A 27,729-nucleotide genomic window follows, 5' to 3' on the forward strand; every position below is an offset into this window, starting at 1 on the left:
CTTTGCGAAACAGTTTTATTATGGTTGTTTATAGTTGTTTGTAAAACTACAAATAATTCTAGATAACAAACAAAACTTGTATCATTCCTGCATCTGACAAACTCCAGGTGTGTAAAACTAAAGATTTGTCCCGCCTACCTTGATATGTTTTGGAGCAGAGCTTCTGCTCTTTTCCATACAACGTCCATTTGGTTGCAGATGAGATGGTTGACCCGTTCCAGAACGTTTGGGAGTGAATGAGAACATTGAGCTTATCCAGCACCTCATTGCAGTTCCAGGTCCACTCCACTCTGGGGGGTGCTCGATCACACATATACATGGCCATGGGAGGATCATTTGGATTATATGTGACGTTTCCTGTGTTCAAACCCAGACACAACGAGGTACCCAGGTTGAACAGGCGCCCCCGAGACACCCACTTCCATCTCTGGTTGGGTTCCTCACACGACCTGCTCAAGCTCAGGGACTTCTCCAGAACTCCAAGGCACTTATTAGTGCCTTCAAGGAGGAAAGCAAAATCATCCGACTCCACTGGTGCTGTGTATAGAGAGAGAGAAACAGCAGTCAATTCAACTGATGAAATGCAATTTTGTGTTAAGAGCTGAGAGGGAAAAGATCAATATTAAAGATTTTGGATGCTCAGCTGGGTTTGAACTAGTTTCAGTCAGAGGATTCAAAGTGTAATGTTAGGGTTGTTAAGTTTCCCCAACTTTAACCTATAAAGAATGAAACAAAAACAGTGTAAGATTTTTCCTGACCGTGCTTTGTAAAGGGAAGAGCAGTATCTTTCTCTGCATCTATGTTTTGCTCGACACTTGCAGGCTTATTTATTGAGCAGTCAACACATTACAACAGCAGGCGTTAGTTTCGATTACGCAATCTCTTAGACATAGCATGAACTTTTAAGATAGGGATCATGTCTGATTTCAGTATACGCTTTTAAAAAAGGTATCGGGGGTCTAACTTCTGTGCTTCTCAAATGAAAAACAGGAAAGCATTCTCGCAAAACATTTGACCTCCTTATGACCTGCATACACTATTTCCACTGATGACAGTAACATAGAAAAACAAATGATTAAAAGCAATATAAAAGATATAAATGAATAAAATGATAAAAACAACAGAAATCATAATAACTCCAACATGTAGGTTTAATGTAGGCAGTCCTAAAGCTCTTTTATTGTAATTGCTGATGAAAAGAAAACACTGCTGGTTTTTTGGATTAATGTATTTTATTCATCATTATGACCAAAAACAATAACATGAAAACTGTGCAGGTCGTCGCTTCTACTGTCCTTCCCCAACTTATCTTATTTAATCATTATTTATAATATGTGTGCTTATATTCATACTGTTTCTCTTCTGTCTTATGTTTTGTTTTTCATTTACAGGCTTGCAACATAATTTAGCTCAAGTGAAGACTGGAAATGTGCAGCTGGCTGAAAATAAAGTCTGTTGATGTTTAAGTCTGAAAAAGATATATTTTTGCATACAGTATGGCTTAAAAAAGCACTGAGAAGAAAACTTATTGGGCTTCTAGAGGGAGGAGACACCAGCAACAAAGGCTTTTGAGAAAAAAAAATGAAAGATGTTTTTCCTTCAGCTTCTTGTGGTGTCATTTAGAGTTTCATTTATAGAGACTAGTAATCAACAAACCGAGACTGCTATGCAGATATGAGAGTAAGGCAAGGAGAGAGAGACACGGAAAGAGCTAAGCGTCTGAATTAAAGCTGTTTAAAAGAAAATTGCCAAAATAAACAGAACGCTTCCCTCACAATTGTTGATGTTGAGACAAAATAAAGAAGGACCCTCAGCATTCCTTCTCTGCAGGCCCAGGATGTGAGTTTGTGAATCATCTCTAAGCTTTTGGAGAAAACAACATCACTGACCAGTATCTCAGTCACAGCCCAAATACTTGGTTCCCTACCACCCAGACAAGAACAAATAACAACATCTTGTTATGTTCTTATGTACACAGAGAGACCGGATCATCAAGCTTTGTCCCTTGTTGTACATTTGATGGTAAAATGTGTGAAACTCTAAATTGTAAGTGGTAAGTTTATAATATCATAAAATCCCTGCATTCTAACTTTGCTTTACAGTTGTCTCCCAACAAAGCATGTTAGAACAGGATTTAATAACAAAGCTTGGTTGTTGAGACAAAGAGATGAGGAGCTTGTTTACTTTTATTTCCCTTTGATCCTCCAACAAGACTATAATTAAATCAAATATGTTGCCTTTAAGGGGCAAAATATCATCCGAAATTTACAATGGATATCTGAAAATAAAAAGTATAAGCTGATTTTGATGTTTGAAATAAAATGCCCTGCTTTAGATAAAGTAACACAAACCACAAATGAGTCAAAGGGAGCAAAGAGAAGGGCATGTATTCACATAGATTACTTAAATCACAAGTTTAAAGGATTTTCTTGGAATTTTTCCTTGGTAAGATAAAAGCTATTCACAAAAAAACCGTAAGCCTCCAGAGAGCTCCTAAACAGAAAAGTGTCGGGAATAATGAGGATGAGTATTAGCAAGCCTACAAGAGTCCTAAGAAGAGATAACAGAAGCAGAAACAAGTAGAGCTGTCTGAATAGGGAAATTAATGAGGAGGAACTTCTTTAACAATCATTTAATTAAATAGTACAGAGATAAGTTAAACTTAATCATCCCATAGGGGATAAGTACGAATTGTTTTCTTAAAGACATGTATCTGTCTCTCAATGGCCTAAAATTACATACAGTATTATCTATTAATGTAGCAGCATTTGTTCATTTGAAGCACAGAAAGTGGCTAAACTGCAAAATAAAAATAAAGAAAAATTGTAACATTGGAGGAGTGTGCCCTTTTTTTTATTATTCCTTTTAAGGAATTTTATTTTAAAGTTGAACTATAGGTTAACATGTTTCTATTCAGGATAAATAATAGAAAAAAATAGTGAACAATCATGAATAATATGTAAAACATATATAAAACAAAGGAGTTTCAATAATATTGATGACCATAAATGACTCCTCATGATAAGCATTTTAAAAGAATTGGGGGAAGTTGCAAACAAATACACATATAAATACACACAAACATAAGTACGGTAATATATATTTTTTAGTATACATAGAAGAAGAGGACAAATTTGTAGTTTTTACAAAATTATGTCCGTGGCTGCAACTTAAACGGTCATCTGGAAATACTTCTGCGAAATGCCCTCTCCTCCCTCTCTGACTTTTTATTGCTGCAGGTAGAGCTTCTCACTTTTCAGACTGGTGTTGAAAGCAGAGAAACAGACACATCTGATTGGATACACACCTCAAAGTCTGCCTCTTTGTAAGATCCTGGGACCTATTTACCTTTAAACACTGATTTTTTTTTTCCATTACCGAAGATTTTCCACTTTTCAGTTGGGCTTCTCGTACTTTATTGGTTGTTTTGCCAAAAACAGCCAGGAAATAAGAGCAAAATGTTGACAAGTGACATTCATTAATACATTCCAACACCATGCCTTCAGAACATGTAAGGTGCATGCATTGCCACTACCTCTATTCTTTCTGTTCAAATTGAAACTTGTGTTACATTTGTTAATATTGTGTTGTTTTCAATCAGTAAATAGAGAAGGAAAAATTAATACTAGCCTTAAGAATCAGCCCCAAAAGTTGTCAGAAGATTTTCGGCAATGAAAAAGATTAATGTCAAAATAATCGGCCTTTTAAAAAATCTGCATTAGTCGATCACAAAAGGCGAGTAAATAAGCAAATCGAAATAATGACGAATATATACATAAGGTGCATTCAATACGATATTTAACTTTTCGAGATTTTAATCTCACAAAACATAATTCTTGATACATGACTAATTCTATTATTGGTGAATTTCTCTATTGATTACAGGGATGCATTTTTAGGTTGTTGTTTTTTTGTCTTAGTTTTTTTCAGTTATTGAATAAAAAATTCCCAGCTCGTAGAAGACAGTGTCCCAACTACTGTAGCTATTGGCTCTTCCTATATAGCTACAGTAGTTGGGACACTATCTGCTAGGGATGGAACGGTTCGCAAAATCCACAGTTCGGTTCGGTTCACGGTTTCGTGGTCACGGTTTTCGGTTCGGTATATGTTGATTGTTAGCCTGACATGTTGGTCGTGTTGCTGTTAGCATAAACAAAACGTGTTGCACAATGCTTGCACACTGTTGCACTTTTATCCACAACTTTCTTTCCGCCGTCATCGTAGGTCGCTCTAAATGCAAAGCGGTCCCATACAGCAGACCTATAAAGTGCTGCAGGCGCGTCTTCCAACTCCTGTTCTTTCCCACTCGCCATACCCACACAATTCTCCACAACAACTGATTTTTTTTCTGCTACACCCGGCCACGCTGCTTCACTTCTTCTTCTTCTTGTTTACTACTGGTGTTTGGCTTTGGTTGCAGTACCGCCACCTTCTGCTCTGGAGTGTACACACTTCGCCTATGAGAAAAAGGAGCCGCGAATGAACCGAACGCAACACACGCGAACCGAACCGACACAGTTGAACCAAACGGTTCAGACGGTTTTCATAAACCGTTCCATCCCTACTATCTACCTCCTCTGGATGACAACCAGTCAGCGCTAAAGATAGCCTAGGAGTACGGAATAAGACATTTGATGAAAGACTCATTTCCCGTGATGACATCATAAGGGGTAGGATTTTTCAACATTTGAGCATTCTGAGCACAAATTAGCAAAGAGGTGGAGAAAGAAAATGATAGGGGTGAATGTTTTTTTTTTCATTTGTGAACCTCAAGCACAGGATTCAGGACACATGTGACAGTTACAAAATATTTATAAAGTGAATTTTGATTAATATGGGACCTCTAAAGTGCTCAATAAAAGAAAAAACATGTTTAGGAATGAAAGGCAAAAATACTTTTAGCTTAGGCCATTGACGTTTCAGGATGTCACCATATATTCCCTCATTTTCGGTCTTTTCAACCACATTATAATAAAAAAAAATATTGTCTGGCTTTGCTTTTATTCACTATCTTTGCTCTGTAAAAACAAGCTGATTATTGACTTATCAACTAAAACTTATCTTGTATAATCTCCGTTAACGCATTAGTTATGAACTGAAAGAGAAAACATCAATAAACATTCCTATGTCTCCTGTAAGCATATACAGAGGGGTCAGCTTTCAAAAGAGACAGCGGCATAAAGCCAAGGTTCAAGAAATCAAGACAAAATTCAAACTGAAACTTCAGTTTATCGTTTGATGTGAGGCAGCTCTTTAAGAATTAACTTCAAACCACCAAGGTCTGCGGAAGTAAAGCCACAACAGCTCCCCTGCTGTTCTTTCTCTCTCCTCTTTCTACATTCATTAACAGCAAGCAAAGTTTTTGCAAAAGCAGCAGATATACCCCAAATCCCAGCCCCATTAGTCACTGAAGACATTATGGAAACCTGCTGGGTGACTAAGCAGTTTAATAAAAGTTCAAATAAAGTATTAACAATGCTCCCTTTAATAGCTGAACATGACCTAATGCTATTCATCTTCTTTCCCCACTTTTATCATCTATTTTTTATTTCTTAAAATTATCATTCTCTAACATTATTTTTAGAAACGGATGATATAAAAGTAAAACCAGATCATTACTACAAAATGGGACCAAATGATTGGTCCCAGAAGTTGTACCTCATGAGAGAAAAAGTAAGAGTGAAAGGATTTTGTAAGAAGTGCAATACAGTAGAACATCGGCATAAGGGTTTTAGATTTAGAAACCAGAGCTCATAAATTTTCCCTCATGTATTCACAGAAATCTATCACAGCCTAAGTTTACATATTGGATTAAAGAGAACAGTTATTCCACTGATAAATCTCCTTGGGTTGATCAAATATGCTTTGTATAAGTCAACATACAAAAAATCCCACCTTAAATCTTCCTGCATGTCACTATTGTGATGTAACTTTTCTCAGAAAATGCATTTTTGTGAGATGGACAGACAGCAAAGCCCAAAAAATATCAAAGCTGATCTGTGTATCATTCCAGAAGCAGAGCAGAAACTAAAACCAATGAACTGGACAAAAACTCTCCTGTCAGATTATAAGTCAGTGAGGCTGAAATCAGTATATGCAATAAAACACATACTCATATTTAGATCATATAATATTTTAAAACATCAATAAATCAAATGTTTACTTTTTTGGTTCACAAGAATTCTTAAATAAACATTAAAATATTTTGCTCAACCTTTGGAGAGGATTGGGGCCACTGAAATAATGTTTAAACATTTTACTGATTTTTACATTTATCTCAGTATAATATGAGAAAAAAGTCAGAATTCTGATATTTTCTCAGAATTCTGACTTTAATCTCAGTATTCTGACTTAACAAGCTACAAACATGTTAGCGTCAGGTTGTAGCCATGTCTGGCTAGCTGTCTTACTTTAATCACCTTCTGCTCTACCATAAATGAAATAGCATTACCGGGGACCCCTTTGAGCATGTAAAAAGTCACCAAATTCTGTCATTTTCCACCAATGTGTAACTCACCCTCTCAAACAACTCACATCTTTGTAGGTGAAGCTGAGTGCTTCCACATTTCTTCCTTCATGATGACCATCTACATTAAGATCCAATATTCTGAGATTAAAGTCAGAATTCTGAGAAAAAAAGTATAAATTCTGAGATCAAAGTCAGAATTCTGAGATTAAAGTCAGAATTCTGACTTTTTTCTCATATTATACTGAAAAAGTATTCAAAAATCAGTTCACTTTTTATATTTTTTTTTTCAGTGCCCCTAATCCTCTTCCATAATGAGCAGATAAAATTACAAATAAATAAGAACCCTGTTATGTTGTGGATTGGCCTGATTGGATGGGACCATGTTAACTGCAGCCTGGATCAGGACCTAAAGGTCACATCTGGCCGCAGGGAGTTCAATGAAGCGTCACTTTATAGTCTGTGGCTTCAGCAATGCAACCTAAATACCCATCAGGGAAAAAAAAAAAAGAGCAGGATAAAAAAAATAAAACAATCGGATTTTCTCTTTAAATGAAACAGTAAAATATAGAAACCAGCCCCTTTCCTGCTCCCCTCATTTCTCTCCACATCTGGATCCACTCACTGCTCGGACTTTAAGTTCGCACCATTTCACAACACAAAAATCCAAAACCATTATCTTTTTTAAAAGCCGTTTTAAAATAAAAAGTGAAGTAAAAGCGCACATTTAGACTAAATGTCTTCAAAAATTAGCGAGTTTTTGTTTGCAAAATGAAATCATGCACGTAAGAGTTGCAAGTTTTTTTTGTTTTTTCCTCACCCGTGTCGCTCCTCCTCAGCTCCAAACTAAAGATGAATAAATAAAATAAAGTGCATTTGTAAAATATAAGCGGCCTGTTCGTCCATGTCGGCGCGGCGATCTTGTTTCGGTGTCGCTCGTTGCTTTGCATGCTCACAGCCGCAGGATCACAGACCCAACAACAACAAGACAAACGGAGAGAGGAGAGAGGAGGGGGAGCAGAGAGGAGCAGAGGGAGGCTGCCTCCGCTTCTCCTTCAAAGCAATGAATGGAGCAGTCAGCTGCGTGGGGCTCCCAACATCAGCTCCGGGGTCCTTCAGTTCACTCAAGTAAGGAAGCTTAAAAAAAAAAAAAAAAAAAGTAAAGCTTGCAAACCAGCTTGTTTAGTTCATTTTATACAACCTGTTAGGTTTCAACTTGTTTTCTATATGAACTCAGGGGCGGGGCTAGATGGGTGGCCAGGGGTGGTCATGGCCACCCTTATTCAATCATTGGCCACCCCTACCATACATTTCCCTCTAATACAGATAGTGGCAGCAGTAATACTCTGAAGTGGAATATTCAAAACATTTTTCATATATTAACAATTACTTTACAACAAAAACACTGGTTTATTATGAACATCAATATACTAACATTAAAGATCATAAATATAGAATGCATGCTCTTCAGAAATACATTTTGTTTTATGGGGTAAAGAGAAAATGTCTCTGCAAGTCACTTAGTCTTCAGTGAAATCATAGATAAATAACTGTTTTAATAAAAAATTATTAAATAATCAATTTATGTAGATATTAGTACTTGTAAATATAATTTTTATTTAGAATGATTACTGATGAAAGATAAGTAATGACAGTGGAAAAGATGTTCGGTCAAAACTCAAACCTGAAAGGATTTTATCCACTATACCTTTTATTTAGAAAGCACGAATGTTTGAATATATGCGTCTATTTGTTAGCAAAGGTTGTGGGAAAGTATAGTTTTTCTTTATGTAGAAAATATGGATGTTTTGCTCGTTATTTTCTTGTTGGAACAGTTTAGATTGACTGTGAGATTTTGGTGCCTATCCACTTTCGGCCACCCCTCAGTGTACATTTGTTATTGCCTGGCCACCCTTATAAAAAAATTCTGGCTACGTCTCTGTATGAACTCACCACTGTTTGCTCTTGTTTGTGTTTGATTATTAAACCAATAAAGAGTATAGATCCAGAGGCATAGCCAGAAAATGTTTATAAGGGTGGCCAGGCAATAACCAATGTACACTGAGGGGTGGACAAAAGCAGATGGGCATCAGAACCTCACAGTCAGTCTACACTGTTCCAACATTAACGAGCAAAAAATCCATATTTTCTAAATAAAGACTAACTATACTTTCCTACAGCCTTTGCTAACAAATAGACGCGTACATTTAAACATCCGTAATTTGTAGGTAAAAGGTATAGTGGATAAAACTCAGTTTTGAGTTCTGAGTAAATCAATCATCAGTCATTACTTACCTACTTGTATCAATAAACATTCTGAATAAAATGGATATTTACAAGCACTAATATCTGCACAAATTGATTATTTGATAATTTATTATTTATCTTTAATTTCACTGAACTAGAAGAGACACATATTTTTTCTCTTTACCCCTTTAAAACACAAAATCTTGCTCTGAAAAGAGAATTAATTTTGTACTTATCATCCTTGATGTTAGTATATTGATGTGTATAAATAACCACAAAAAAATAAAATGTTTTGAATATTCCACTTGAGAGTATTACTGTTGCCACCATCTGTATTAGAGGGAAAGAAATGGTAGGGGTGGCCACAGGGGTGGCTAATGGTTGCCCAGGTCCTACAAGAGATTTTTATAATTTTATTTACCTATTTCATATATGTTTCATGTTGCACGATTGTACCATAAAAAATTCCTAGTTGTGAACTCCTTCACTAACAATGGCAATAAACCCGATTCTGATTCTGAAGTGTTTTTAAACAGTAGGATGTACAGGTCTACTTAAGTAATAAACATTAATACTTTTGACACCCCTGCAATTGTGACTGATTCTTAACAATTCTGCAGGAGAGCGCTACAGCAACAATCTTAGTCTCAGATTAGAAGTTATCATAAAGACATGATGGTAGTTCTTGAGGCTGTGGGTACAACAGCCAGAATTTACCATATAGTTGGGATAGTAGGAATAGTCTTATTTCATCTAAAAAACAATGTTTACTCCAGTTATTTTTTTGATATTACGTGGTGATTTGAAATATTTGAATGGATCAGAACAAAATTCAAAATAATCTAAATATTAAAGGGGGAAACTACAGAAAGCTGAATGTTAAAGTATTTTCGAAACCGGAATATCCCTTTACATTAACGACACCAGATTTTGTTATAGAATAAATCTGTGAGACGCCAGTTTCCCACCTACTGGACATGCATATAAACAGAAATAGATTTTAAATTGTAACAGGAGTGAAGTATCTTTTATACTCCCTTGATCACCCAACAGAGTTTTTAGATCCAAATTTTATTGCTTTGATATTTCAGCCAATTTGGGTGGCTAAGGTCCATCATGCTGGAGAACATAGAAATCTTTACCTAGTTGTGCCTAAACTGTTAGAAGCTGCTCAAAACATCTGTAAAGCTTCATAACATCAAGATTAAGCTTTAAGAATCTTTCGCTCAGTAGAAAAGCCAAACAGATGCATTCACATGCTTGTTTTCAATACTGAACATTCTCTGCATGAGTGGAATACAAGTCCCTGAGGAATACACAGGTCTGGAGGTTACAGTTATGGGTGTTAAGCCCTTTTCACAGCAATTTAACCTCTCCATGTTTTAAGGAAAGCTTCTCTTTAAGATGAAATAGTCTTCAGTGCTATCTCAATGCATATAAGGATGGAAAGTCAGGCCAGCTGCACTTTTTTTCCCCCCACATCGAGGGTTCAAATGCGAGTTTGAATGAAACATTGAAGTTTTTCCTTAACCAGAAAAACAATGAGTGTTCGTCCTGCCAACAAGCTTTTTTTTTTAATAACATTTTAACAAACTGTAAACTGTTTCTAGAAAAACTGAAGCCACGACATTAGGATGTTCCCACCCTAAAAACTTTGAATAAAGAAACTAAACTCTTGTTCAGGACCTTCTGTATTGTCACCAAGCTTTGTATTTTTTAAAAAAAACTATGCATAGTGACCTTAAGTGTCCAGATAGGCATCTATACATAAAATCTATTATTCTGTTAGGGAGTTACACCACAATTTTCTTTAATATTACACAGTATGAACATTACTGGAAACAAGAAATAGTATTTTTTCTATAAAAAGCTATATAAAAACTAATTGTATTGAAATTACAGCTCTAATTTGTGACCTCAGTTGTAAAGTAGTTCTAGTAATAATGCCTACATAAAAGACAGATGAGAGTTAAGTGAATGTTAGCTTGTAATGATAGATTAATTAATGACATGTCAGAAGTGTAATTAAGGCTGACAATGGCGATTTATAAACCAGCTTTGGTCCAAAAGGATTAATTTATCAGACTAATGAATGAAGAAGAACAGAACAAGAAACAGTTTAACCAACAGTATTTAATGATTTATGCAACTGTTTGCTAAGGCCCAATCTCCCCCCAACAGTACTAGTAGGTAAACCAGTCCCTTGCATTTTATTGGCCAAAAAAAAAAAAAAAAAATTCAAACATACCTAAATAAATATTTGTTTATGGAGGGAAAGAAGGAGCAGAGGCTGGGTGGGGGTGGGATACTCGCCAAAAATTGTAACAATTCAATAAAGGCAACAGGAAAACTGCAGTTTTCCTAATGAACTAAATTAAAACATTTTTTTCCCCATTTGTATAAAAAAAAATAAAAAAAAAATGCTTCGGTGGGTCATGGGGGGGCAAACCTCAGGGGCTTCTGCTCTGTCAAGTAGCACAACTCTAAAACCATTCATTATAAAAACAGGTGAACACTGCCACCAACTGGAAGATAAAGGCTTTGGTCACAGGAGTTAGACTAGATATGAAGGAGAGGCTCGATGAGATTGACGGTTCTTTTATCCATCATCTCAAACTAAATGGGTCTGAACTCTTAAAATGGCAAAGTTTAAAAAGATTAAGATGATGACGCTGCGGGCTTTAAGGGATCCAGACAGTTGGAGCCCAGACTGGCTTACTCACTCATTTGTTTAGCTTCAGGGAGATAAGAGCAACCAAAATGTTCCAACTGGTGATGGTTTGACTACCTTGGACCAGAGAGGCTCATGCACGGGTGTATGTGTGAGAGAGCATGTCAATATGAGGCCTTTGGCAGTCCTGTCCCTCTCTCCAAGCTGAAGCAGTTCTGTATTACCTTTTTTTCCCTCTTTTTAAGCTGAAAAGAAACACTGGAAACACCAAACCCAACCAACACAGTGCCGAAGCTCATCCCTTTGCTGTGTGAGTCATCCAGGGCTTTGACCCCCAGAACAATGTGGGCCCTCTGAGCATCAAGGCAGGTGGGCAGGGGTGGATGGACACCAGAGGGCTGTGGGAGAGAGCCAACGTTTCCATTCCCAACCGCTCCATGACTTCTCACCCACCCCACGCCGTCAGCTGAACAGTTATCCTTCAACTCTCCATGGGCAGGCGAGATCGGACAGGGGAGGCCTCCCAGTCCCATCAGATGATCCAGTCAGTCATTTAAGAGGCATGAGCTCAGTTTGAGGAGCTGTTGTTAGAGGAGTTGGACGTAGACGCCACGGCCGTGCCGGAGGTGCCTGAGGAAGCCACTGATTTGCGGATGTGGGGCATTAGGAAGGGATCACTGGCCAGCTGGTGAACATCGATGCGGTCCTCCTTTCGGTAGACTAGACAGCGCCTTATAAAGGCCTGAGCAGTGACATCAGAAAATGGCATAAAAAATCAGGTAAACAAATTAGAATAAATACTACCTTAAAATGTAAAAGATGTTTCAAACCCAAAGTTATTAAATGTGAGTTAACACCTCTTGGGTATGGCGGCAGTGTAGTAATGAGATAAATACCTTTGCTTCAGGGGAGACTACAGGTTTTGGGGGGAACTGAACTTCAGTAGCCTTCAGGATCGTGTTCTCCTGCAGGATATCCTGCTGAGACTGGTTATGACCAAAAGGCTAGGAAGAAAAAGGCAGAGAAAGGGTGTTAAAATATCTTCCTTCTGAAGCCTAGAGCCTAATCCAAAGAAGAGGATTTCACACACGCAAACACTTTTTTCACAAAAAAAGGTCCAAGTCTGTCAATTTTATTGGAAATAAAAAAATCAACTCCAGAACTCAAAATCTATTTCAACAAATGGCGACTTTTTATCTTGTTGTGACTCCTACCTTGCGGCCATATAAACACTGGTAGAAAATGACACCCACAGACCAAACATCAACCTTGTTGGAGATTTTTGGCGGCTCCTTGCCAACCACAAAACACTCAGGAGGCAGGTACCTTAAGAGGAAAGCAGAATTTGTTTTAATGCACATAAAAAAATAAATACTGTTTTTTCCAAACCTGCAATCGCCTTGTGTCTCCAACTACTTGGACAATGTGAAAGATAATAGATGTTTCTCTGTGAAATTACAATAAGATGGAAAAGTTTATTCATATTTAGACAAATAAAAACTGATTCATAACCATTTACTTACAGCTTATTACAAATGTTTTGTTTTTCCCTCTGATGATTTGAAAAATCATTGGGGAGATCACCAAATTCACAACCCCATAAGTAAGACAATCAAAAAAATTATTGCTGAAGTATTTTCTATCTAGAAATAAAGTTTCAAAGTTAAGTGGAAGGAAACAGTGCAGTTAAAAAGGTTTCATAGCCATTACAGCGTTTGGGGGACTACAGTTTGAGTCAGACTTTTCAGGAATACGACTTTCCTTTTATTAAGAAGCCACTCCCAAACCAAACGTGATATCAGAAGCGAAAGAAGATAAATAAAGGGTTAATGTCTCGGCATTTAAAACTCCTCTTTTTAAATGTAACTACTTTTTGCATTTATTTGGCAATCAAGTCGGTTGATGTGGAGAGCAGTGCCCTCCTCTACTGTCTTTTTATTAAGTCCAGCTTAACTTGGACACCTATTAGAAAAGGTTTTTCTTGTTCTCCTCTCCTGACAAGCTTCTTGGGGCAACAGATCAGTTTCCAGCAGGAAATAATCTAAAAACATTCTTTACCTCCGCTGAAACGAAGGCTGATCGCCTCCACATCCCTCTACATTTACACAGTTATTCATACAAACAAAACTCACCCAAAAATAATTGTATTTTGCACTGTAGAAGCTGGGTTCATGGAGTGTGCATGTTGTTTTTTTTATATTTTCATGTGATAGTTTTGCAATATCAGTCTCAAAAACACCTCAGGGCTGCCCTAGGTTGCTTTTACAGTTTCCTTTTCCAACTGGTTCAAATGGCACATGCTGGTACAAGCCTCCATCATCAAAGCCCTGGGTTTAGGTGCGAAAGCCATTCACTTAAACACAAACCTCCAGAGTTAGTTTTCTTTCTGTTCCCTTGGCAGCATTAACTTCAGGCATCATTAGACCGCGCCTTGGACAAAGTAGCTCAGGCATTGACCCTTAAATATTCATCAGTGGATTAACCTCTACCACTGTGCTGCTCACTCTTCATGCTTCAGTTTGGTTAAGCTAGCTTTTACGTCTTGACCACGCCCTAGCTAACCCCACTGGAAGGTTGATGTTATCAAATAGTGGTTAATAATCAACCAGACAGTAGCTGCATTTCCATTAACCATCAAATTGGACAAATTCTAATTATGAAAATAAATTAACTCAATGGAAACTCTGCAATTAAAAAAAAAAACAACAACTTTTTTTTCCCTCTATAAAATGTTTTCAACACTACGATGAGTTGGTTTTTCGGTTATTTCAAACAAACAGTTTCTGCATCACACACGTCGTGTGATCTTCAGCTGGCCCTTACTGCTTTATAAAAAGATTAAGAAAAAAGACAGGAAGTAAATGGAGGATAATGTCACCCACGGAAATGTGGATACATCTCATGCATTTGTATCTGCCGCCGCCATTTTGCCTTCAGAGGTATCTCATTAACAAATGGATTTAACTGTATTTGGTATTCAATGCAAATACTACAATTGGGAAACCTTGCATTTTCAGAATATCAACACATTTTTGGGCATATTTGTAACGGAAGCAAAGCAACTGGCTTTATGTTCTGTAAAATTCATTAATCTGCTTTCTAAAGATTAAGTATTTTTTATATAAAAAAAAAAATCAGCTTTTTTTTCATTAATTATGTACAACCTTTATTCTGTGATAAAATGAATCTAGGGTTTCAAATAATTTCATTCCCCACAAAACTGGAATATTTAAATGAATCTTTGATCCAACTCTGGGGCAGTGTAGCGGTCTAGGAGCCAATCTTACCAGTATGTCCCCGCTCCCTGTGAAGTCAGCTCCATCCCATCCACTGGGTTGTAGCTGTCGTCATCCATTATCTTGGACAGGCCAAAATCTGTGATCTTAATCTCACCACAGGCAGTGCCGTTCACAAGCAGGATATTACCTAATGAGGGATAAGAAAAAAAAACAAAAAAAAACGCAATCAGTGATAAGTTGACATTTTATTGCTTTACGCCCTCTATAGACAATGCACCTGGTTTTGCCATGCCATTTAACCAAATCCTGAATATAAAGTAGCTTAATTACATTTTAAACACCAAATCTATATTCTCTGAAAGAAGGACTTGTCGTTCACCACCAATCCAGTGAATGCCTGAAATCTCCCTTTTTACATGGTAGAAAGACAATTTTTCAGGAGAGCCCAATCGTCATTAAAAAAAAAAATAAAAAAAAAAATTTCTTCTCATTATCTTCCTCTGAACCACATAAAAGAAAAAGATTTTCTAGAAACTCCTGTATAGAGAAACACACTCATGGCCGCAGGTGACAGCATTCAGACTGCATCATTTGGACCACATCAAATTGTACTTTCCTCCTGTTTTCACCCTTTTTCGGACAGAAAACTGCTACACACTGACCAGGTGGCAATAAGGTTATGTTTTGATCATGAGATTCAACATGTTCCTGCATGTCCTTGGGGGGATAGTGGCATAGGATGCAGCAGTTTGTCCTGCAAGCAGAGGGTCTATGACCTTGTGTAAGACATTTCATTTGTATTACTACTGATGGTTGTCAGAGGGCCTGAACACTTGCGCCACTACCTTCTGTGGTCTTTTATTCATAAAGGGGTATTGTTCCTCTTTACCATCACCTAAAGCTTAGAAGGAGGGACTGCTGCAAAATCAATGGCTTAAGAACCAAAGGAAGCTTTATAAACAATTTTTGCAAACAGATTTGTATGCTTGAGAGTAATATATATTTAATTTGTCTTCTTATTTGGATTGGATTATATACATTTCTGTATGTTAATTTGAACTTAGTCTTGTCAAGGGTTACAAACATTACCATACATTTCTTAGACTATAATTAGACAGTGGTGAATTTTACCACACAAATTAACTTATTTTATTCATATGCTTCTGCTGTTAACTTGTGCCTATATGTATAGATCAGTAGAGCTGTGGGGATTATAAACCATGAACACAAATCAATACAACAAAGAACACAGAAGCAAAAAAAACCAAACAATTATATATATATATAATTTGTTAAATAAAGTAGGATAGAAAAGTCTGTGGACTGACCGGGTTTAAGGTCGTAGTGGATAATAGGCGGTCTGATTTCATTGAGGTACTTGAGGGCGTTGACGATCTGCATGATGATGGAGCGGCCCTCCTTCTCCGACATAAGCTTGTGCTGCTTCAGGTAGAAGTCCAAGTCGTTACCTTCACAGTACTCCAGCACTGTGCAAAACCTGCTCCAACAAAACCAGAGGGCATTAAGAAGTTTTCAAACTGGTTGACGGAACTAATAATAATAAAAATACTGACAAATTCAACTGTTGTTGACTTACGAGTCAGTGTCAAGTGAAAAGTAGTCATAGAGTTTAACTATCCGTGGGTGATCCAACTCTTTATGGATTCTATATTCTCGGCAGGCGTGTCTGAAAAGAAACAACAACCCCAAAACAATAAGAACAAACTTCATCAACTCCATCTAGTAACCATTACAGTGTTCCTATATAATTTTCAGGTAAATATAATGAACATATTTCCAGGGTCATTTTGACAGAACAAAAAAAAGTATAAAAGAAAGAGGGAACAAAGGGGGTAGAATTTGTAGCCATGTTTCCCTCCAAACAAAATGCCAATTTTCAGCAAACTTTTAAAAGTTAGAAAAAAATTAAATGCCAATCTGCAGGGTTTTCATTTAGTTTAAAGCAAATTACAAACACAGCAAAGCGTAATCCTCTCGTAAGTTGTTGTCCACATTACGTCGTCACGCGCGGCTCTAATAAACAGAAGTAGAGGCTCCAATCTAGCATGGACCACAGGTCAGTAATGAAGGAAAGTTTTAATCTACCAGTATGTGTTATCAGGCAAGTTGTTCCTACATTACAATGTCAAGTAATTGGGATGTTGCTTCCATCCATGTTTACGGGCATAACAGGAACATCCAGGAAAACGCAGACATCAGAAACGGATGATCAACAGATCTCACAAAAGCCAAAAACCACATCAAGCCAGCATAAAATCTTTTTTTGCGAATTTAGGGGAGTTTTTTCCAAATTTGCCAGTTTCCATTAAACTTTGCTGATGTGATACTTAAAATGTGCATAAGAAAAAGTTGATGGAAACCCACCTGATTAAAAAGAGGACAAAGAAGGAAGAAAGGAGAGAGGGAAGGAAACACATTTTAAAACATATGGAAAAAAGGAAGAATATAAGGCAAGAAAAATGGATACAACAGAGGGGAGGAAGGACCCAGCAAAGGAATTAAACACAAAAAGCAAGACAGAGTGTATGAAAGTAGTCGGGGAAGGAAGAAAGGACAGAAGTAAGAAAAAAAAAAACAAAAACAAAAAAAACATTAAAGAAATCCAGGCAATGGGTTAGAGTAAAAAATGTTATAAATGTTCATCTTTATTTTCCTTTTATTTATCTAGATTTCAGAATCATTCAAACATTTATACCTCAGGGTTTATTTAAAGACTGCATAGGGATCCTTGGTTCTAGACAGTCTATTGCTATAGAAAATGTAAGTTATTTAAAACACTCACTTGTGATAATTCTCCTTCTTCTCATCCCTCCAGTTCTTGTTTAACTGGTGGATTTTAACGGCCACGTACCTTTGCTCCGTTAAATCAAAGGCCTGAAAAAAAAAAAAAAAAAAAAGGCTTTGGTTAAGTTAGACAGAAAGTACAGATGGCTTTGTTTTGCTTTAGCTGCACTGAGACCCTTTCCTCACATTAAAACGGCTGCGTTCATTAATCATAAATGTGCTGACAGCATATTCCTGGAACTCTGACATTTTGGCTCATGATTAACCACAAAATGTTAACTTCAACATATTGTAAAACCAGCAAAAGAATGCACAGCACAGCTCTGATATATAAAGAAGAAGCAAATGGGTGTTTTAAACAGAGAGAGAACATTTCTGATCGTTTTAAAGCCAGGGGAAAAAGCCACTTAAAAATAAATAAATAAATAAAAAAGGTGGAGGGGATTAAAAAAAGACATGAAGTCAATGCAGCTTGAGTGACCTTTCCTTCTGAAGCTTAGGAAAGGAAATGCCTTCTCTCACCTTGTAAACTTCACTGAAACCTCCTCGCCCAAGCAAATGGAGTAGCAGGTATCTGTCATTTAGTGTAGGGTGATCTTTGAATCTAAAAAAAAAAAAAAAAGGAGGAAAGGATAAATACACTGCAAGCAGGACACCTTAAGGAAACTGAATAACAAAAACAGCAATGTTTGTGGAAAAATCCTTTTTTCACAACAAATAAATAAAGCCCACATGAATGATGCGAGTACAGATTCAAAAACATGATTAAAATGCCAAATGGAAAAAGACTGATAGGCTATAAAGAATCAGTCAGAAGTGTTAATCCAAGTGAAAAGGAACATGGCTTGTCTGGGTTTATTTAATTGATTTTGATCTAATCAATATTTATATAATTAAAATGTATATTAAATAGAAAACGGTCAAAGAAAAACTATTCTAGGGTCAATAAAAAGAAAACAGTATGATCTTGTTTTCAATGTTTGAATAAGAAATCTTACTGGGAATTGTCTTCATTGTGGATCCTTTTCAGCTCCCGTATGTGAAGGTTTCTCACTCGCTCCAACCTTTCCAGCTCCGCCTGGATTTCAGCTTCCTCCTGCAAATACAAACAATTGAAGTTAGATTGCAAGAGAACAAATACTAAAAAGATGGTTTGAGACAATTTTCTTAACTCTTGGCATATAAAAAAATAAGTCTGCCAAAAAAGGTACTTCATAAATTACCTTTTTAAGATATCCTAATCTGAGTTTAAAAATTTCTTCCTGCTCGTGGTACTCCGCTTGTGATAACCTGAGATAAGACAGAACAAATTGTGTCATAAATCAAACATGAAGATGTGTTTAGAACAAGAGAATATCGATGTCACTGCAGATAAAAAACATGTGTCGTACGTTTCGCTTTCTGCCCCGTTGGTCTTGCTTTTGCGTTTGTTCTGCTCCAGGCTGGGAGGCGGCGTCTGGGCCATGGAGGGCGGCTTGCGTTTGGCTAGCTGCTTTCTCTGCCTCTCGATGTCTTCCCGCTGAGAGTTAATCCTCTCTTGTTGTCTGAAATGCACAAAAATCAAACAGATGCATCTTATGTTTTAAGACTAACAAAAAAAAATTTCAATACAAAGCAAAGTTTTTGTTTTTATATGAGATAAACTACTTTTTTCTTAAGGCGAACTGGAATTATTTTGGCAGCCTCATTGATCTCAGATATGTGGTGGCCAAATAAATCTGATTTTGCTTTCTCTTTCTCCATTTAGATAATAAAACTGGCACAATGATTACAAAAAAATTTTTGTTGAGTCTCCAGTGAAACAACAAAGACATTAACAAATTAAACAATGAATAGTAAATTGAGAAAGCAGCAACGAATGCATTAAATTGCATTAGTTGGACTTTTCAATATAATAAATTTTGGGCTACAATAAAGCTGGAAGCTGATGCCACTATAAATCATAAAAACACAATAAATGATCAGTCTGAGTGAAATCATCCTGCTTTTGAGCCATGTCAGAACTCAGCTGGACAAATGGTCAAATCTGCCTGCTTTGAAAATGGTGAAAGTTCTAAATGTCCTAAAAGTTCAGAAATACCTCAAAGATTTTTCAAAAAGCCAAATTGGAAATAATTCCTCACCCAACATTAAAAGGAGGGCAGACAACAGTATTGGCACCCTTTGGAAAAACATTTGGTGCTTCTCTAATTTGTTTAATTAACAGCACCTGTTGCTTTCCTGTAGCACACAAAAGGTGGTGGAAATAACTAAATAACACTTTCAGCCAGTTAAAAAGGATTCAAGTTAACTCAAACTCAATCATGTGTCCTTGTATGAACCACATTGAGCATGGAAAAAAGAAAGAAGACCAAAGAGCTGTCCGATTAATTGAGAAGCAAAATTGCAATGTGAGATTGGCAATCTCAAGGCTACGAGTCCATCTCCAAAGACCTGAAGTTCCTGTGTCTACCCTGCTTAGTTTCATCAAACTTTAAAGGCCACGGCAGTGTGGCTAACCTCCCTGGATGTGGACTGAATAGAAAAGAAATTTCAACTAAAGATTCTACGGATGGTGGATGACCTCAACTAACATCCAAACAGGTTTAAGCTATCCTGCAGTCCTAGGGTACAACAGTGTTAACCCGTACTATCAATCGGCGTCAGAATGAGAAGGGACTACATGGAAGGGTTTTTAGGGGGACCCAACTTCTGATCCAGGGACATAAAAATGCCAGGCTAGAGTTTGCCAAAACATACTTGAAAAACCCAAAACGCTTTGAAAGAACGTCCCCTGGTCAGGTGAGAAAAGTAGAGCTTTTTCGGAAAAGGCATCAACATAGAGTTTCCCAATCAAAAACCAGCCTAAGCACTAACCCTGTATTTGCATGTTTCTGCAGAGGGACCGCCGCATTAAGTGCCATCCCAAACCATATAGCGGGTAAGGCGAGTGGACCATTCAGCCTTTAAATATCGACTCTGCCCCAGTGCAGGCTTGCTGGAATTTGGCAGTGGGTGTCAAAGCGACCTAATGGTGGTTGAAATATGTTCTTCCAAAAGCAAGTTCCGCTGGTTTGCTGCATCTTCATCACACTAGCAGAAAATTGCAAGTTAGCGTATGAAAAAAAGTTATTAATTCCCAATGGAAAGGTCCTCTGTGAAATTGTTTTATCTGACGTATACGTTTGTGCTTAGAAAGGGAAAATGATTGATTTTATGTCACCCTGCGCCACAGAGCTACATTCACACACGTGGATTGTCACAGTGTTGCCATAGCAACAATTGCATTCCCTTTCCATTGGAGGGGAGGCCATCCCATTCTCGTTCAAATTTGTTTTACACCTGTTCAAGTTTTAAGTACAAGTACACAAATTCTGTTCTACAAGTTGCACATCAAAAACCTTTTACATTCTCAGTTTTGATATAAATGGTCCAGAACTATTGTTGCAAAACTATTTGTGCACTGCAACATTTGTGTTTTGTAGTTGTAGATTTTTTTTTCTGTCACAATTGCAAAAAAGCTACACCTCTTCAAATTCTTCAGTACAAGTACACAAATTGTGTTCTGTGAGTTGCACATCAAAAATTTCTTCCATTCAATTTTACTACAGCAAATGCAAACAAATGCTGTAAAACGAGGATAGCTTCAGATAACAATCATAAAAGAATGCCAGCAGTGAATGAGGCCTGAAAAATATACAGAACGGTAGATGGCTGGTATGCCAAAAAGGAGGAAAAAGAAATAAATAAATTGAAAACTATTAAATTTGTCAAGAACATATTTTGTTTTAACTTATTTTTGCTTTTCTAGTTTCTTTATTGGGAAGTAGTTTTGTATAAGTTCTTCTTTCCCTCTGAAATAAACCAGGTCTTCAATCAGAGGGCACGTCATTGTTTCCCAAACAGCTGATTGGCTGCTGGGTGGAGCGTTTTCTGGTATTCAGATCAATCCTGAAAGCTAGCCTTCCTCAGAGCAGGTTTGGCGTTCTGAGAGTACGTTACCATGGTAACCAGCTTTGCTAAGAGAGAATCCAGCTTCATGGTACCAGAAAGTCAGGGTTGAGGCTGAAGTTGTCTTGCTAACCCAGTAACCCTGCTTTGTGGTACAGGCCTCTGTATAGGTCTACCTCAAGTTTATTTACTCACTTTGTAAGGTTTTGGAACGCATAACCATCTGTCCACTGCTCAGTGAAGGATGCTCCATGTCTCACTGTAGTGAAATGGCCCAGTCGAAGCCGATCCTGCATACTTTTATCCCGGCAGGCCATTTTCTCCTGCTTGGACTGAGCAGCAGAGGAAAACATGAACCAAAACATTACAGATCGACTTTGCCTCAAACACGGCACACTAAACATAACAGTCACAGCTCTTGAAAGATAAACATACTTTTTCGATTAGCAGCTTCTTGGACATTGTCACACACTTATTAAGGCGTTCTTTGTATCGTTCCAGCATCCTCTGCTGCTCATCAATCTGCCTTCTGAGATCACAGTTTGTCTGGAACAGAATGCAAACAGACATATGAAATAAGCAACGTAAAAAGGATTATTCAATGTCATCACATAAGTACAGAATCAAAACATGTGAGTAGAAACCCTTAACATAGAATGTCACATTTGAAAAATAAAACTGTAAGCAAAGTGGCAGCGATGAAATGTGATGAGATTAGTACCCGCAGCAAATCGTCTATTCGGCCCTCCTTCTTCTCCAGGTCGGAGTTCTTGCTGTTCTCCAGTGCTGTTAGTTTCTCTAATGTAAGGTCGGACTAAGGAGTACAGTGAGCACAAGAGGGATCGTTAATGAGGGGTCCATTTTGAGCAATTGACATTCAGTGCAACAAGGAATTCCACATATACCAATTTGTAATTGTTAACATATTAACTACACAGGGATTCAACATTGTATTATGTTAAAACAACTAAATCCATTGCATTGAGTTGAAATCCAATCGATGGACCAAGAGCAAAGATTGTATAAAAAAAAAAGAAAAGAAACATCCAGGAAAAATTGTTTCAAAATTTTAAACAACTAAAACAAAAAAATAAACTAAAAAGCTCAATGTTCCAATCAAATGCCTCCAACTAAAATCCACTACAACCAATTGCCTTAAGAATTTAGCAGAAATATAGTCCACTTTTTCAAAAATGCGGCCGGTCTTTGAAGGCATCCACAGTTTAACAGTGAACAACATGATCATAAAGCCCAAGGGTCGGGGACAGCGTTATGGAGAGGTTTCATTTTTAAAATATAATAACATTATCCACAGTTAATGGATATTATATCTTGTGCAAACCATCATCTGAAAATGGAACAAGTGGAAACCTGCAGCTCAGCAGCGACTCATGCAGTCTATGAATCCTCTATGCGACAATGACGAGAAATAAGCCCTTAAGAGTCAAACGTCTTGTGTGTAGTTTACCACAAGCCATACAGAGACACAGCAAACATGTAAAAGTGAGGCTCTCTGGTCAGAGGTGACCAAAATGTCACTATTTTAGCCTTCATGCAAAATGCGTTGTTTAGAAGGAGACCAACGCTTCATGTCCAGATCAGCCTGCATACGTTCCCCACAGTGAACGGGGGGGGTGGCTGCATCAGGCAGAGGAGTTAGCCATAGGGAGCCAGTCCAGGAGGAAAACCCATTAAGGGTGGCAAAAGATGCAACGATTGGTTGTTGGGTCAGCTTTTAAGCAGAGCCAAATTCAGAATTGTAAAAATCTTCCATTTAAAAATAATTTAAATATTTTTCCAAATAGATGGTCCAGTGAAAAAAAGTCCACCCAGAAATCCTTTAAACCGCCGTCAGTGATCTTTTAAACCATCCTTTCAGAAAACCTCTAGCAATATAAATACTTGAAGGCAACCAACTCAAACCCTGTCAAGAACCTTAGCCCCAATTTGAAAATGATAAGAATAAACTTCATACTTCCTCAGGCTTCTTAAGAACGAGTAGATGCAAACATAACTTTTAAAGAACAGCCAGAGTTAGGATGTATATTTTGAAACAAAAAATAAAGTCATTAAGTCTGATGCAGGTCAAGTTATTTTGAACGGATGAATTGAGCACCCAAAATAATCTAGTCTTCAAATTATTTGGGGTACCTTCTAAACTCATCTGCTTTGTCACAAAAAGAGGTAATTATTCCTTAAAGAAAATGCATACACCAACAACACTATTTCTCCCAAATCATAACCTAGTTAATTAGTAGAAAAGGCAGTCAACAAATCGCTTGGCGTCGTGTACCTGCGTAGCTTTGTGGAGCATGTGAAGAACGACAGGCTTCATTGCACACGTGGAGAGCTCTGCGTTGACCGAGCTGATGGATGAAGGGCTTCCTTGCTGCACCTGAAAAACACAATATTCATCATTCTTCACCATATCATTTCAAATCATGATTAACAATAAAAGTAATCCGAGAGAACAATGAAACTTGTTGGGGTTTTTTGCCACCGACTTTGTTTGGATGAGTAAATTTGCATCAAAAATATGATTCTGTTAAGATTTCAAATCAACCAAACATAAGATCAGTCCTAGAATGTGCACCAATCTCCTCAAACCTTCCAGTTGGTGTTAGTAACAAGTATGGAAAAAATAGGATGACAAGGAGGAGTTTAGTGAAATGAAAAGGCGAGAAACACCGCAGAGCACAGCAGGGCTCACCGTGACGGGAGGGTTGGATAGGGAGTGTTGTGGGGAAGAGCGGACCACTGGGGGAATTCCCCTAGCAGGGCTGGTACCAGGACCGCTAACTCCCGCAAACTGACAGACGAGGAAGAGAGGAATGCAGATAAATGGAAAGACAAGTAAAGAAAGTGTTAGAAAGAAGGGATGAAAGTTAAGTGCTAGAAGTTGATGTGATGGGAGTACTCACCTCAAAATAATCGCTAATTTTAAGCCCCCTTGCTCCTGCTTTGCCTATAAAAGAGAAGGGGTTTAAAAATAAAAAAATAAATGATGAAAGGCTCAAAAGAGAGGATTAACTTACCTTGACTGCTGTCAAAGTAGTCCGCTTTACGTTTTCTAACTCTCTGCTCGTTTGCTTTTTTCTCTGGTGTCTGTGAAGAAAGTGGTATGAATCAAGTGAGTGGAAAAGTGGACTAACTGGGAGGATGTGCACAAATAATCAATATGGAAGAGATAAGACTAACCTCCAGCTCTTTGTCACTAAGTGAACCCAAACTGCACAGACTCTGATTGGATGACTCATTCTGACTCTGACCTGAGCCCTGTTGACAAAAAAAAAAAAAAAAAGGGACTTAAATACACACAAAGAAATGTAAATGTTTTAAAACATCCAACAGGTAGGAAACAGTGGGAAAATAAGGACAAAAACATAAGCTTTAAAAGCTGAGAAACAGGAATGGAGATGGAAGGTTGGGCACACACCATCACCATAAAGCATAAGCGTGCAGAGAGACCTGCATCAGTACTAATGTTGGTTCCCTAGGTGATGCCTGTCAATCAAATGATTCACATCAAAATTCAGCAGGCACTGGCCAATCAGACAGAGCCACTTAGTCATTCTGAGCACACTAGAGCTCCCTCACTGAACCCTCCTAAAATGGAGGAATATCAGGCAGGCTGCTGGGGATCCATTCCTTTCTCCATCTGCCACCTTTTGCCGATAATGTCGTCCATTTTTCCACCGCAATTTCAATCAGCCTTTTCCACTCTGCGGAAATCCACTCAGCAGGTGTTTCACTTTCAAACTAAAAGCTAACAAAAAAAAAAAACTACTCTGGATGCTTGGGGATGCAATAAGCAACTATTAAAGGCCACATCTGTCCATTTATCAAAAGGTGTTACATCCCTTTGTCCTTAAAGAATCTTTTACTTTTCTGCTGACTCTGTTTTACACAAAGTGCGGCAGTGCCAATGAGGAATCAAAGGTGAACGAGGAAATATAACTGAAGAACCCGATGAATTAATAAACCATACGTCTTTACTCTCACCCATCTTTTAGGTACGAGCAAATTGTGGCATAGTGCCTTAACAAGTGTCGCCATTTTCTCTGCGACAGCAGCCATGCCATGCTCTGAGAGCAGCTTTGCCTATGGTTGGCACAGGGCCTGCTCTTGGCACCAACTCCAGCTCCCCAACTATTCCAAGAAGACTGACAGCTTCATCTATATTCCAAAGCTGTGAGTGTAAAAACCACAAAAAAAGAACAAATTCTTAAGATACCTGGTCAAAAACTATTTCCACATTCTTGCTCTGTGCCCTACCAACCTCATCCTGTCTGCTGCCCATTTTGGCAGGAGCAGTTTGCTCAGATATACAGTCGCTACATCACAAGCCAGGGAGCGATGCCATGTCCTAGCAGCCAAAAAAACACAGACGTGGCTCACCCTTCTCCAGCGACAGACAAAGAAAAGGCAGGAGCCCAAACTTGCTCAGGCTGAAAGGCTGATTGATACTCGAGGTGAAAATGAAACAAAAAAAGGATAGTGATTCACAACCATCCACAATCATGTGCATCTGTGACTATTAGCACTCGCATTCCATATTCCCCCATCTCAACCACTGTGACAAGTGGTGTATACAAACCTTACTCACTCCAACCCCAGTAAAGCGTGCCTCCAACAGCTCCTGTCTCCGGGGGTCCAGGCTGTGCAGTTCTTCCATCATAGCTGTGGAAATAGAGCACAACTTAAGGAAAAACATGATAGAGCCTGGAATACCCAGATAATAGAATGACTGGTGCAAATGACACCAGTTGTGATGAGTCATGGCTGTTTTTAGCTATATGAATGTGGAAAATTCCTCCTCTGAGTCATCAATAAGTTTTACTATGTTTTAAATGTATACCTACAAAGTAAAATTCACTAAACATAACACAATAAGCAAAAATAAAACAAAAAACATAGTATGCATGTAGTGCACAACTATAAGCATATACTGGTAATTAAAATGAATCATAAACGGAAGGCAGATGTGTAAAGTCATTGGCATGATTTGATAACGCCTTTACTTTACAAGACAGGCCTAAGTTTAAAGGGGCTGTTGTTGCAAAGGGTCAATAATGGGGGGCTGCCTGTGGCAAAGGGTAAATAGCCACAATAAATGGTCAGTTTGCTGACCGGTAGGACGTTTTAAAATCAAACGCCCAACTGGCTACTATGCACGTTTATTACCAACGGCTTGCATTTATAACAAACTGACTTTAATGTATATATGTTGCAAAATTGAACACTAACGTTTTAAAACTTGCAACGAAATAAGTAGCGAACTAATTATGAACACAATTAGTAAGTTAGGCGTTAGCTAACTTTGAGTAAACGAGCTGAAAGCTACCGATGTTGGCCATCAGTTAGCAATTAAGCGGCTAACAGTTAGCTAATGTTATTCCATCTTTAAATGGATAGACCAAAACAATTAACGTTTTGTTGAGAAGTATTAGAAATAATTAAGGTAATATATATAACACGAGACTTCATATTATTTTCTTGTCAGAAATGACTGTTAGGCTTTAGGTTTACCCTCAATTCAGCATCAACTGCCACGATACCTGGGCTCACTGAAGCAACATCCTTCAGACGAAATAGTTTTGTTCCACAAACCCCCTCCGGATACTTACTGCAGTCACGATTTGCTCCGTTTTCTGGGGGAGTTGTCGCTGAAACCGTTTGTGTTTTCTCCCCGGTGTTAGGTAGACCCTCCCAGGCTAGGCCGCATCCAAAGCCTCGTCCCTCGCGTGCTGGTTGTTGACGATCGAAGCGCGGACGCCCGCTGCGCAGCTTGAGGTAGACCACGGAGGATTCCCTCAGAGGCCTCGTCTGAACTCCGGGTCTCCCAAACCCGCCTTTATGTGCCTTTTTTTTAAGCGGGGATCCCCATCATATCCCCCGCTCCGAGGGCCATACCGCACTGTGATCTGGCGTATCTCGCTCCACACAATGGCGACCCTGGAGAATATGCGCTTTTCAGCAGGTATAAATAATGTCTTTGAGCTCGAGTAGTTTCCCCCCCACCCCCTGTATCTATCTCCCCCTGTGCTGCGGTGAATTTAGGGTCTTGGCTTTGCAGCTAAACCAAAACAAAGTTCCGACACCAATTTTCGTCTGAGGTGCAAAAAGGATCAAAAAGACATCCGATTTCGGAAGTGTTGCCTTTGGAATCGTTTCAGCTGAATCCGGATCATGTTTTTGCAATGTAAACAATAATCAGGAAAATCTCACATTTTCTCGTGAGATCTTTAAGTAGTTTCACCTTCCTTCAGTCCACGCCTGCCCCCCCAAATCTGTTGTCTGGACCAATAAAACAAATCCTCTCCACACAATGAAATTTAACAGTGACCACCCCCATGAAGCCATAAATTCAT

The 27,729-nt window shown here is 38.1% G+C and overlaps 2 protein-coding genes across 3 annotated transcripts in view; both read right to left on the bottom strand.

Moving 5' to 3' along the window:
• The window catches only part of mrc2 (mannose receptor, C type 2), a 31,208-nt gene extending 23,589 nt beyond the window's left edge, over window positions 1-7,619 (bottom strand). The window contains exons 1-2 of the mRNA XM_015374835.1: window positions 7,287-7,619; window positions 139-537 (exon numbers count right to left, since the gene is read on the bottom strand). Of these exons, the coding sequence (XP_015230321.1) occupies window positions 139-537; window positions 7,287-7,416 (529 nt within the window). The 5' untranslated portion in view covers window positions 7,417-7,619. The remainder of the gene's footprint in view (window positions 1-138; window positions 538-7,286) is intronic.
• A 3,092-nt stretch (window positions 7,620-10,711) lies between these two features.
• Window positions 10,712-27,628, bottom strand: tlk2 (tousled like kinase 2). 2 transcript variants are annotated; one of them, XM_015374830.1, is made up of 21 exons: window positions 26,986-27,628; window positions 25,956-26,038; window positions 24,557-24,634; window positions 24,394-24,463; window positions 24,280-24,323; window positions 24,069-24,167; window positions 23,652-23,753; window positions 22,080-22,172; window positions 21,794-21,904; window positions 21,554-21,690; window positions 18,820-18,972; window positions 18,652-18,718; window positions 18,427-18,524; window positions 17,951-18,032; window positions 17,427-17,518; window positions 16,221-16,310; window positions 15,952-16,121; window positions 14,672-14,810; window positions 12,599-12,710; window positions 12,281-12,388; window positions 10,712-12,126 (listed from the first exon to the last, which is right to left on the bottom strand). In XM_015374830.1, the coding sequence occupies exons 2-21, from the start codon at window positions 26,034-26,036 to the stop codon at window positions 11,953-11,955; spliced, it is 2,100 nt and encodes a 699-aa protein (XP_015230316.1). In that variant the 5' UTR covers window positions 26,037-26,038; window positions 26,986-27,628; the 3' UTR covers window positions 10,712-11,952. The 2 variants fall into 2 exon arrangements, with proteins under 2 accessions (XP_015230316.1, XP_015230317.1); XM_015374831.1 differs by lacking the exon at window positions 24,069-24,167 and having other exon boundaries at window positions 10,809-12,126; window positions 26,986-27,627.
• Between the last annotated feature and the right edge of the window lie 101 nt (window positions 27,629-27,729).

The sequence above is a fragment of the Cyprinodon variegatus genome, unplaced genomic scaffold (genome assembly GCF_000732505.1).
Source record: "Cyprinodon variegatus isolate N-32 unplaced genomic scaffold, C_variegatus-1.0 Scaffold109, whole genome shotgun sequence".
NCBI classification, from domain to species: Eukaryota; Metazoa; Chordata; class Actinopteri; order Cyprinodontiformes; family Cyprinodontidae; genus Cyprinodon; species Cyprinodon variegatus.